Here is a 12,111-nt window from a genome sequence, read left to right on the forward strand (position 1 = left end):
GTGCGTCATAATGAAATATATATGGAAGTGCCTGACGGGCAGAGGCAGAGGACAGTCGGGTCACAAATGGCATAATCCTTTTATAATTGCCAGCCAGTAGCGGGAATGTAGAATAACAAAAGGATGTTCGCAGCCGGATTAAGAACTTGGGAAAGACCACGCGCCGGCTTAAGCAAATGCGACGCATCAGCGTTTTATGAGCGCTTGCCTCGCCCCGCACCCACGACATTGCCTGTGAACGCGGCCGGCGGGTCAGGTAACAAAAGGTCAAAGCCAAAAATGAAGTGCGGCCATCGATGCGGACAGCAATAGCTGCGTTTGACAGCTCGCAGACAGCTTCCAATTCAACGCGCTCAACGCTCGCAACTCGCCGCTCCAAGCTCCACCTGGCCAACTCAGCATGGAGAGGAGTGAGGAGAAGGTGCCCGGGGCAGCGAAGTTGTGCTCGTTCAGGCATCCAAATTTATCGGTCAGCTGCTGCTCAATCACAATTATAATCAAGACAACCGCAAACGATTTGAGTGTGCCCGACTAGGAGATCGCACCAGCTGAACTTGCTGAACAACCACACACACACACACTCATCGCCGCACATTACGCAGTAGATTCTTCTTCTGCATTTTCTTCTGCTGCTTCTTCTTCTGCTTCTGCGTCTTCTAACCACGGCAGACACATTGTTTATAGGAAATAAAGTCTCGATTAACTTCGGTATTTGTAGTCTGATCTTTATGAAATTTGCAAGGCTTAAATATGACTTGAAATAGAGTGTGTATATCAAAGCTCTGCCTACAGGAATGAACTTTTCTTCAAGAATTTTGGGAGAAATTGGGGGAGTTATCCAAAGTGGGACTTATTCCTAATAAATATATATAATTAATACTATACTATGATGGGGGACGTATGCAAAAGGCGACTTTGTCCATATATATATTTGTGTATACTATATATATTTTAAAATCATTGACTTATGCAAAGAATACAGACTTTGTGGCTCTGAAACTGGGAGAAAGGTAGATATCGACAGAGAATAATCCAATCGTTTCATGTATGTTGTAAGAGAATAGTTTTCGTAGTGTCCGATATTGATGCAGCTCCTCATCCCGCCCAAGAATGTATGTACTCTATGGTATAATGGTAATATATCCTCAATTTTCGTAGTTCTCCAAGCCAACTCATGCCCATATCACCTATAATATATGTACTCTTTGGTGCTGGCCATGCCTCCTTCCACCCTTTAACATATATTCAATACTCTTTTCATTCATTTTGAATGGGTTCGGGCGATGAGCCAAGGTCTCGATTGCTCTTTTCATATTTTCATTATGAGGGATTTTTCAGATTTTTGTGGGTCGTTTATCGTCTTCGTCTACGTTTTCGTCTTTGTGTGTGACTCGCGGGCCCTGCATTTAGCGCCACAAAACGAGCAGCGTCTTATAATGGATGTATTTATACATATATGAGCATTGCGAGGCATGCATAAGGCATAGCAAAGGCATTAGCATAATATGTAGGAAAGCATTTTTTAACTACGAAATGTCGCACTTCAAATACCCTGACGGATATGTAGCATATGCCATGAATCTAGCACGTATCTCTCTACATTTCGGATTGTATATGTAAATCATATTCGAATTCCTTGAACTTTTTATAGAGTATATTTTGCCTGCTTCCAAGCAACTCTTTAAACTGAAAGAGCCTACGCAAAGGACATTTTAAATAAAATATTTAAAGCTTAAGCGCCCTGTCGAACTTTCACTGGCAGAGCTCGATGTGGGCTTTACGTAGTTATAATTGTTTTTGTTGTTACGGTTGTTATCGTTGTTGTTGTTGTTGTTGTTGTTGTAGTCGTTGAATGCAGCCGAGCACATTTGGAAGAATTTTTGACAAGTCGCAGCGCTTAGCGCGTTGAGTGAAAGACAAACAATGGAGCGGGAATTTTCACTTTTCTTTGGCACACATTTTAACATAATTAAGCTAAAGTTTTAGTTAAAATTGCGCATTTAGAGCACTTCGCATCGGCAGCTCAATTAAATTAAGTGAAAATAATAATTATGCTCAAAGTAATTTTCAAATGTTAGCCCTAGCCGGCGAGGGGGGCAAAGAGTGAGAGAGGAGGAGATCAGACGGCTGGATGCGGGGATTCCTTCATAAATAAATATTTAATAAGCACTCCGTGGAAGAGGGTCGCGCACAGCCAGAATAAATTATATTTCTGCAAAAATTAAAGCACATTTATTAGGCCAAGGGCTACGGACATGGAAGTAGTTCAAGCGTATTAATTAGTTGAGCTAATGAAAAATTCAGCCGATTTAATAAGCGCCAAAGCCTGGTAATGGCGGGAAGGGTGCGCAAGTGTGACCTGTGCAAAGCCAGGGAGATTCTTCTAAAGCCTTGATTTTTGGTATATAGCTACATTAGATAGCCATATGTCAGCCTTGAAAATTCCATTCCATTCCAACGAAAACTCTAGTTATTAACGTATGAATATTTCATATTTGGGAATATATTTGAAGCTAGGGTATCTATGAGTGCCCCATGCAAACACTTTCGCTTTTACGACTACAATCTAGCCAAGCGTTTTCTAGAGAGCTTGGCATATTAATACAAAGGTCGAGTCATAAATTGTTGCTGCTGCCCAACGAAAATTCAGTCAAGACAAATAAATCAAAGGCAACCTTTGCAAGGGCCGTCAACCATTTAACAACATTTGCAACAGAAGCCAGAGAAAAAACCAGAGCAAACGTGGGTTTTACCTAGGCAACAACAATCTGGTGATTCGATAACACGGCATCGCACTTTGACACCAGGTAATTACGCGAGCCGCGCACAGGTCACAAGCACAGAGAAGCCATTGTCCAGTTGCCGCAACAGGTAGCTAGGCGCCTCCCTCTGTTGGCCCAGATATAAATAATCCTGGTAAAGTACAAGAGGACATCATTCACAGCTCGCACTGCCAAGCAGTCACAGCCACACATCCGCTCGAAGTAACTGAGTTCTCGAAGCCCAAACAATTGCCATGGAAAGCCAACGCAACAACAGTCAGAATCGTCGAGGTGCACGTCCCAGCGTGGGCTATTTGCTGTTTCAGTATCAAAGTGAGCTGACCCGGCGGCATGCGGAGCCGACACGTTTGTCGCGTACCAAAATCCACATCATCGACGGCCTGGTCTCGCGCACCATACGCCAGCTAAAGCACTGCAGCGTCGAGGAGCTGCAGGCCTGCAAACGGGAGCTCGTCTACAAGGAACAGCTGCGCGACGAGCTGCGAAGCATGCGCCGACGCAAGAGCTCTAGCTTCAGCTTCAGCTCCAGCTCAAGTTCCAGTTCTATTTCCAGCTTCGCATCCGGCTCAGCTGATCCGCCCGTGAGGAAGGCGCCCAGCACGCCGCCCAAGCCCCGTGCCGCATATCAAACAAAAGTAACCATCTTTGGCCCGGAAATATTTGTCTAGATTTACGCAATTTGTATTTTATTTTATTATTGTACATTGAGTTCCAGTTTCGTATTTTGACCTTAATTGTTGACGATTAAAAATCAAAGAATTTCAAGTTGAAAACAAGAGCAAAAAATCTTTGCAATTAGTGAAAAGGAAAGAGGAGTAGCTCTTCTTTCCGGTTGACGACGAATGAATACTCTATATGTGGGGCATTAAATACTCTAAATACTCTATATCATACGTGGCGTTTAGTTTATCCCATTCTTTGCTTTCAAAACCCAAAGCCTTGTGTGTTCCATGAGGAAAGGAAGCAATAGATTCTTTTCCGTTTGACGACGATTAGATACTCGTGCAGAGGTCATATGTGGGGTATAGTTAATCCCAATCTCTTTTATACCTTTGATCCAAGTATCCGCCTTTGAAGGGATAAGATCTTAGTGCCTTCATCTCTCATGTAACACACTTCGTGACAGTATTGATTTACTCTCAGCATAGGGTATTGCAAATGTCAATTACAGCGCTCTGTGTTGTTGTAGGAGTGGAAATTCCTGTTCTGAAAGCCAGTTTCGTCTAGGCTAACTAAAAATGTGTGCCGCACAGGCGAATGCCAGACGCGACTCGAAGAGTTCCCACGGATAGAAAAAAAATTGGCCAGTTTTAGCTGCGATTGCGGCTTGAATCGATGCGGCCCGCAGACAGCAAAGAATTCGGCTTAAAGTTCAATCGTGCTGCAAGTGTTATTTTCGGCTGCAGAGATCACATTTTATGGCCCAGTCAGTGGACGTGAAAATCTTTTCAAAGCTCAATCAAAAGACTTGAACTCCAACTGTGTCTTCTTTTCCAATTGAATGCGATATGCAAATCGTCTTCGAAGTGAAATGCATTAATGAATATATTAGCTGGAAAATCGGAGAAATGAAGATCTACTCGTTTTTGACCATTTGGCCGAGTTTGACATAGCCGGGCCTGAGCTACAGGTTCTTCCTGTAGCGCCGCTTGTCAATGAAATAATCAAACAGTTATGCAGTCCATATACAGTGAATACTCGCTAACTAGAACACGTTGCGGTTCTTTAAAATAAATTATTTTATATTAAAGTCCAGTCTATATCCCATTTCTGCAGATACTCAATTATTTTAATATACAGAAATTTGTATTAAGTAATTGCATGAGCTTAGCTTTAAGAATTTTCTGAAAATTTGTATGGGCTTTTCCGGGAAAGCACACTTTATAAGTATTCTTTCAGAGATAATTCCCTAAAGCAAATCAGAATTTTTAGTCTAACAGTTGGAAAACAATAAATGTTGCCTACATTTTAGAAATTCTCCAAATCTCCATGATACATAAAAAAAAATCTTAAGTTCAGAAAATATTCTTTTCTTTAATCACAAAAAAATAATAACAATCACATTCTAAAGAATTTAAGGGGCGAGTTAAGTTGTCTTGCGTTCATAGAATTATATTTTTTAACACATTCTTCTCATATAAAATAAAATAAAAATCCAAATTTTTGGGTGCTCTAATAACAATCCAATTCTTAGCAGCTCTCATTACTGAGTGTTCACTGTATTTCTGTTCTAGTTCCATCCGGCTTCAAGCATCGATATGCATTTAACATACCTCTTTTATTTAAGTTTTTCGAGCTATTCCGCTAGTTTGTGCTGAATGTTGTTGTTGTTGTACTTGTTGTTGTTGTTGTTGTTGTGTTTGCTGTAGAAATTTGTTGCTTTCTATTTGAGCTTGTATTTATTATATTTGTACATGCAGTGGAATTATGAACACAATGTTAATAACATGGCAAACAGAACTTGTGCCGTTTTTTTCTTCTTATTTTTTTTTTGAACACTTTTTCGAGCACTTTTCGAGTGAAATTTCGTGCAGCTGCACTTCTTTTTTTTTTTTGTTAAACACGCGCTGCGATTAGAAGAAGAAGCGACTGAGTAATTAATTTAAAGGCTATTTTTAAAGCCAGGCTAAGTAATGAGCCGAAACGAAGTGAACCGAAATGAACTGAAATGAACCGAAATGAACTGAACTGAACGAGAAATGCAAAAGCGCAGCACACAGCGAAAATAAAAGGAAAACGAGATTCCAAAATAAAAGCCGAAAATGCAAATGGTAACACGCACACAAACACACACACAGCTAGAGCTGGAGATGGAGCTAGAGAAACACAAATAGACCGATAAACAGTGATACGAAAACAAAATGCAGAGAGCGACGCTTTTGTTTTTTTTTTTCTCTTCTGATTTGTTGTTGCTTGTAAAACGTTCGTTCTTCGAAGAAGAAGAAGACGCTACGATAATTGTTAACGGGTTTGGTGACGATCGGCTCAGCTCCTAGGCGCCGCTTGCGAGCCACACGACGGTTCACTGACGAATGACCAAAGTTTTCGGCTGCAGCTGCTGGGCAACGAGCTGCAGCTTTCTTGTTCGAACTTCGAAAAGCCGTCGTTCGTCGAGTTCGAAAGAGAGCGCGCTCGAGAGAGCGCGCGCCGCAATGATCGCAAGTTTGCCGCTCAAGTCTTTCGTTTAGAATTTTTTTGTCAGCTATTGATTTATTGTTTAACAATAACTGTTTATTACATTGTGCGTTATTTTTTTTCTACTTTATTTATTTATTTTTTTTTTTTTTGGCAGCATCAGCAGCATTTAACAGTGGTTCATGGCAGAACCAGACAACAAAAATGAAAACCGGAATTGTGTGACACACATTTAAGCGCTTCTGTCTGGTTCTATGTGAGGCACTATAGTTGTTTTTTTTTTGTATATATGTGTGTGTATTTATTGACAACAGGTTCATCAATTTTAATACATACGCATATATTGACATTTACATATCCGACATATGCACACTTGTGCATACACATCTTATCTCTTTTTATTGATTTTCAACATTACTTTTTCCTCTTGATTTATTTAAATATTTTTAATTTTTAAAAATAATTCGTATTTTAACTCTAAATTTAAGAGCAGACCACAATAATGCTCTTGTCGTAATTATCAAGCTCCAATTTTAATAATTTTTCTACAAAGTAGTTCTATTTGTGTGGCCCCCTCTGTATATATGTAGCTTTCGCTGCGCTCGCGCTGTCAACTTTTACTCTCAAGCTTGGCTCTGCTCTCACTGTTAGTTCATCTTCTTCTGCCAAAGGCTTACTCTCTCATAGTTTGCTCTGTTTACTTCAGAAATTGCGGCAGTTAAGTTTTTCATGCGCTGCGTCGTCGTTGATGCTGACGTTGACGCCGACGTCGCTTTATTGCTGTTTCAGGTTTTAGTCTACCCAATGACTTCTTAACGGTTCGCCACTTAATGCCTCGTTTTTTGTGTGTACTTTTGCAGTCGCTTTTTGTTGCTCGCTCGACGCTCACACGCTGCCACCCCCCTCCCTCCCCTCCTCTTCACACTCCTTCTTTGAATTGCAGCTGTTATTGTCATTTTGCTTTAAGCTACAGCCTCAGCTCAGCTCTGCGGTTTCCATGCACTGTGTCTGCCCGCTTTCCCAGCTCCCCTTTTTCCCTTATCAACAACATCGCGTTGTCAACATATTTATACCCTGAACTCATTGAAAATGTAGAAGAGAGGGTATATCGATTTTGTGGTAATTAATGTAACAGGGAGTAGTGAGTATCCCCGAGCATGAGCCAAGCTGATCTACCCATGTATGTATATGTGAATGCGTTGATCTCGGCAACTACAAAAGCTGTATATTTGAAATTTTTGTCCTTGACCTTGTCGTTTTACTTCGATATATTCTCCCATTTACATAATATCGATAAATATCGATGCTGGAAAGCTCAGATTTTTAGGCATAGCTCGAAGATTTCAAGAGTCAGATAAGGGTTCTTGTATTTTATTCCCATTTTAAAAATATTTCATTTTCTAACTACCTCTCTGCTCTCGCTTAATATGAAAAACAGTCACAATTTGAAACATACAGCCTTGCGCTTTGGTATGTACAAATGATAATATGTTGTAATAAAGCTGTGAAAATTGCATAGAGATCGGACTAAAAGCTCCAAAGTTAAAACGGAATGCATTGTCCATTTTAAAGGAGTTTCAAAGGAAATATAATTCCAAAGGAATTTCTTAGGGTATCTAGCAGTTGGTCACTTGGGGACTATACAGCTCAGTTACACGCTAGTTTTTGTTGCGCTTGTTTTCACGGCAAGTTTTCCATGCCACGCTTGTAGGGCTGCCCCGGGCGCGGTTAACTGGCGGACTCTGAACGCTGCAACCGCAACCAGCTGCCGATATCGGATCTGATTTATAGACGCGCGCTCCGTTTGCCGGCTTGTTGTCAATTTGTTGAAATATTTATTTACAATTTTCACAATTGCCAATTGGCATTTGTTGGCCCACTTTTACTCGACTTGGAGCTGCGAGCTCCGCAGCTGCCACAAATAAGCGTCTAATTTAAATAGTTGCCGCCCGAAAGTATGCTACGGCTTTTGGGGTTTACGTCTAGCTGAGACACAAGCCCGCGCCCACTAATTAGGCGACACTTTCGTCTGCTGCATGCGATATTTGTTTGAGCAACGCGAAAATCAACAACGTTGCAAGTTCTCGTTGTTGTTGCAAGTTCTTGTTGTTGTTGCGTGTTGGGTTGTTTTGTTTGCCCGCCGCCGCATGAGCTCTTAATTAGCCCGCAATGAGTTGCCGATATGCGATTTGTAAGTACATATTTTGTGTTCTTTTCGCTGACATAACAGTTTTTTTGGCCTGTCTAATTACAGCCCCATTGTGGCCCAGTTTTTGCGTAATGTGAAGCTTCTTCTAATTGCAATTCGAACAATTTTCTAATGATGACAGGTCCGGGCCACAAAACAGATAATGAGCCATTTGACTGGGCCCCGTTAATTTGTGGGTTCGGGTGGCAGGTAGGCGGCAGGTGGGCTGCAGGTGGCAAAGACAAAGTTCAACAATTATCTGACATGTGCGGAAAATTAGATGGGCGCGTTAACTGATCTGTTGGCGTTGCCCTGTTAACTGCCACAATTAAATTCAATGCTGCAGCGACCCACATCCCACAAGGCGATCCAATTGTGACCTCAAAGGTCCAAAGAGCCCGATAAATTTTGTCATCGATAACAATCTCGATAATCACGCCGTGAAAATAGAAATTTTGTCCGATACTTGCTGTAACCGATAACAATCTCGATAATCATGTCCAAACATTCTGTCATCGAAAACAATATCGATAACTATGCCAAGAAAACAGTTTTTTTGTCCGATACATTCTGTCATCGAAAACAATATCGATAACATTGCCAAGAAAACAGTCATTTAGTCCGATAAGTTCTGTCATCGATAACAATCTATATAACCGTGCCAAGCAGTAGGCCTCAGGAGAATGATCAAGAGACGTTTTATGGGGCAACGAATCCAAAAAATCGTACAACAATTTGGAACTACACTGTCGAGCGTACACAGCCTACAGTTTGGATAAATAAATATATACATTAGTATATATATATATATCAAGAATTTCGAAATTTTCAACCTTTTTGTAAAAGTTCGAATACTATGCGAAACATGGTGATCGCTTACGAGGTGGAAAACAAGACAATTCCAAATTACATGAAGTACGTGCTGGGCGGTACGGCAGGCATGTTGGGCTCCTGTATTGTACAGCCGCTCGATTTGGTAAAGACCCGAATGCAAATATCAGGGGCGAGTGGCCAAAAGGAGTTTAGCAGCTCGTTCGATTGCATCGCCAAGGTATTCAAGTCCGAGGGCCTTTTGGCCTTCTACAATGGCCTCAGCGCCGGCTTGCTGCGACAGGCCACGTACACAACGGCCCGCATGGGCGTCTATCAGATGGAGATCGAATCCTATCGGAAGCATTTCGACAAGGCGCCAACAGTGTTGGCCAGCATGGCCATGGGAATATTTGCGGGCGCCTGCGGCGCCATGGTTGGCAATCCGGCAGAGGTGTCCCTCATTCGAATGATGTCCGATAATCGATTGCCGCCGGATCAGCGCCGAAATTATAAGAATGTCGGCGATGCAGTCGTTCGGATAATACGCGAGGAGGGCGTTTTTACGCTGTGGCGCGGCTGCATGCCGACTGTAGCACGCGCCATGGTCGTCAATATGGTCCAACTGGCCTCCTATTCGCAGTTCAAAGCCGCATTCAAGAAGCACATGGACGAGGGTTTGCCGCTTCACATTGTGGCCAGCATGTTCTCCGGACTGCTGACAACGATTGCCTCCATGCCGCTGGACATGGCCAAGACGCGCATACAGAACATGAAGGTGGTCGATGGCAAGGCCGAGTATAAGGGTGCCATCGATGTCATCCTGAAGGTAGTCAAGAATGAGGGTTTCCTTGCCCTGTGGAAGGGCTTTACACCCTATCTGGCACGCATTGGGCCACACACGGTGTTCTCATTTGTCTTCCTCGAGCAGCTCAACAAGGCCTACTACAAATACGTGCTCGGCTCGGAGAGCTCTGGACCGGGTCTGTAGCCAGAATGCGTTGGTTAAATCAGGTTAAAGCCAGCATGTGCAGAAGATAAACGCGTAGGCAAAATGTGTCAAATCGAAGCACTCGCGTATATATATTTATAAGTGCATAATCAGATTTTGTTATAGAAGGGTTATTTCTAAATCGCTTGATTATCTGTGTACAGTTCAAAATTTACATTAAATGATCGGTTGTAATCGATTACATCATCGTTTCATGCATCTGCAGTACAATTCCGATAGATTTTGTATGCTTTTCAGGCCCCTGCTGTTTCCTACATTCCTGCATTAGCTGTATTTGATCGATATATTTCCTATTTATTATTGGTAATGAGTTGATCACAATTTTAAACTCATTTAGAGTAGCATTTTGTAATCGCACGCGCTAGGAGTGATCGATAGTTTCTAGCTGATCAGCCTCATCGCATGTTATAAGTTTTATCGACATTTTTCCAATTTATGCCTGATCGAAATTCTTCTTCTTGGTTTGATTATGATCTTATTTTCATGTCTTCATATCTGCGGCTTGTGAGAACTGGCTTTTTTTTTATGTTATCGCATGCGATAAAAATGTAAGCGATTAACTTATTTATTTATTTATCTTAAGCAACGTCATCGATCGATTTTAATGGCTTTTGGTCTGGGGTATTTGCTAGTCGAGTAATCTCGAATAGAATTTGTATTCCTCCCATTTGTCGCATTAGTTATATTTTATCGTTAGTTATGATATACCAATAGTCGAAAATCATATACAAATCTATTTGATTGTTTAAGATTTATAAGATATTTGAGATATTTCATAAGGATAACCTATAATCTGTATCTGGACTTGACTGTGGAAGCTCGGAGTTTTCTTTTGGTATTTCCTATTCTATAATTAAATTCAGCTAAAGAGATTTAACACAATAGTTCCCAGCTTAAATTTTCCATAAGCTGAGTTACCTGTGCTCTAGCGTATTTTCCATTTGCGATCAACTTGTGTCGCATGCGAGTTGTGTCAGTTATCGCATGCGATATAGCAACTTTTATCGGCACACAGACAGACGCATTTCTCTCTTGAAGCTCTCGCTCGGCTCGGAGCGAGTGTGGAACGAGTATGCGAGGTCTTATCAGTCGGGCAATTGGATTCCAGTCAGTTGGGCTTGTGCAGCTCGATCGTGCGGTTCGGTTTTGGGCACAGTTTGCCGTGTGGCGCCTCGCAAGGAGATTCCTGTGTATAGCTAAATTGATGCCACTTAAGTCGTGGGTCATCAGGTTTTTTGTGATCTTCAAGTGAGCTGCAGCTCAAGCGACGCGGAAGTGTTAATTTAAAGTCTAAATACGCGGCATAAATCAGTGTTTGGATTCGTGAAGCCCAACCAAGTGCCAGCTATACATACAAAAGATATACGTATATATGTATATATCTATATCTGGAGCTGAATCTCTGCCTACAAAAGTGTCTCTCTATCTATCTTTGCCCATCTGTGTGCCAGTGTGTCATAATTGTAATTCATAAATTAATAATTAAGTGCTTCTTAATTTATGGCCAGCAGCAGATAGCTTGTAAATTGTAAAAATTTCTGTAACGATCTTCAACGGATATCAGCAACAGCCGCGACGGGCCTCTGACCAAAGGTACGTTTCCCGCTCGCTTTCCACAATCTCAAGTTTGAATTATGGCAGCTACTTGACTAGATTAATTGATTAGCCCCGGCCAACGATTGCTCATGCCTGAGCACACAGATCAATTGATTGATTGGGTGGGTTTTTAGTGTTGCGCCCATAAAGTTGAATGACTCGGGCGGCTTTATAATATATATATTTAGTATGCTATACAATGTGAATTATTGCACTGTAAAATTCATATTTAAATATAAATGTATATTGATTATATAATTTAAATTTGCTTCGCTTCGTGTTTATCTAATTGTTATACCCTCAACCTGAGGGGTATATAAGTTGGTTGCAAATGTATGCAACGGGCTGTTGGAGACAGCTACGAGCTCATCAAGCTTGATGCACTTTTGCTGAAGGCCAAGTCGATCAGATCTCGTGCGTCTCTCTGTCGCGTTGATATTGGCAACTTTAAGAGCTGGCGACCTCCTCCATGTCAAATCCAACTTAAATTTAATTTTAAATGAACGGTCACAAGCCCCATTTCTATAAAATCGGTTTTTGTGATTTTTTTTGTAGATTTCGAAAACTACAAAAGTTCAGCTTTTGAG

At 41.4% G+C, this 12,111-nt stretch overlaps 4 protein-coding genes across 9 annotated transcripts in view; 3 read left to right on the top strand and 1 right to left on the bottom strand.

The window, feature by feature from the left end:
- RhoGEF64C (Rho guanine nucleotide exchange factor at 64C) overlaps positions 1–5,801 on the bottom strand; it is a 192,102-nt gene extending 186,301 nt beyond the window's left edge. For all 4 annotated transcript variants that reach the window (XM_070208342.1, XM_070208341.1, XM_070208339.1 and 1 more), the window contains exon 1: positions 5,057–5,801. The gene's annotated coding sequence lies outside the window, so the exon portion shown is untranslated. The remainder of the gene's footprint in view (positions 1–5,056) is intronic.
- LOC116650809 (uncharacterized) lies at positions 2,648–3,669 on the top strand. 2 transcript variants are annotated; one of them, XM_032435525.2, is made up of 2 exons: positions 2,648–2,807; positions 2,945–3,669. In XM_032435525.2, exon 2 carries the CDS (start codon positions 3,017–3,019, stop codon positions 3,449–3,451), a length of 435 nt encoding a protein of 144 aa, XP_032291416.1. In that variant the 5' UTR covers positions 2,648–2,807; positions 2,945–3,016; the 3' UTR covers positions 3,452–3,669. The 2 variants fall into 2 exon arrangements, with proteins under 2 accessions (XP_032291416.1, XP_032291415.1); XM_032435524.2 differs by having other exon boundaries at positions 2,655–2,871.
- Positions 5,802–8,833: 3,032 nt separating the features above from the next.
- On the top strand, positions 8,834–10,109 carry LOC6636608 (mitochondrial 2-oxoglutarate/malate carrier protein). Its single transcript, XM_002060009.4, has one exon. The coding sequence runs from the start codon at positions 8,963–8,965 to the stop codon at positions 9,905–9,907; it is 945 nt and encodes a 314-aa protein (XP_002060045.2). The 5' UTR covers positions 8,834–8,962; the 3' UTR covers positions 9,908–10,109.
- A 936-nt stretch (positions 10,110–11,045) lies between these two features.
- Positions 11,046–12,111, top strand: part of axo (axotactin) — a 96,993-nt gene continuing 95,927 nt past the window's right edge. For both annotated transcript variants that reach the window (XM_070208337.1, XM_015168338.3), the window contains exon 1: positions 11,046–11,521. The gene's annotated coding sequence lies outside the window, so the exon portion shown is untranslated. The remainder of the gene's footprint in view (positions 11,522–12,111) is intronic.

The sequence above is a fragment of the Drosophila virilis genome, chromosome 3 (assembly GCF_030788295.1).
Source record: "Drosophila virilis strain 15010-1051.87 chromosome 3, Dvir_AGI_RSII-ME, whole genome shotgun sequence".
In the NCBI taxonomy this organism is placed as follows: domain Eukaryota; kingdom Metazoa; phylum Arthropoda; class Insecta; order Diptera; family Drosophilidae; genus Drosophila; species Drosophila virilis.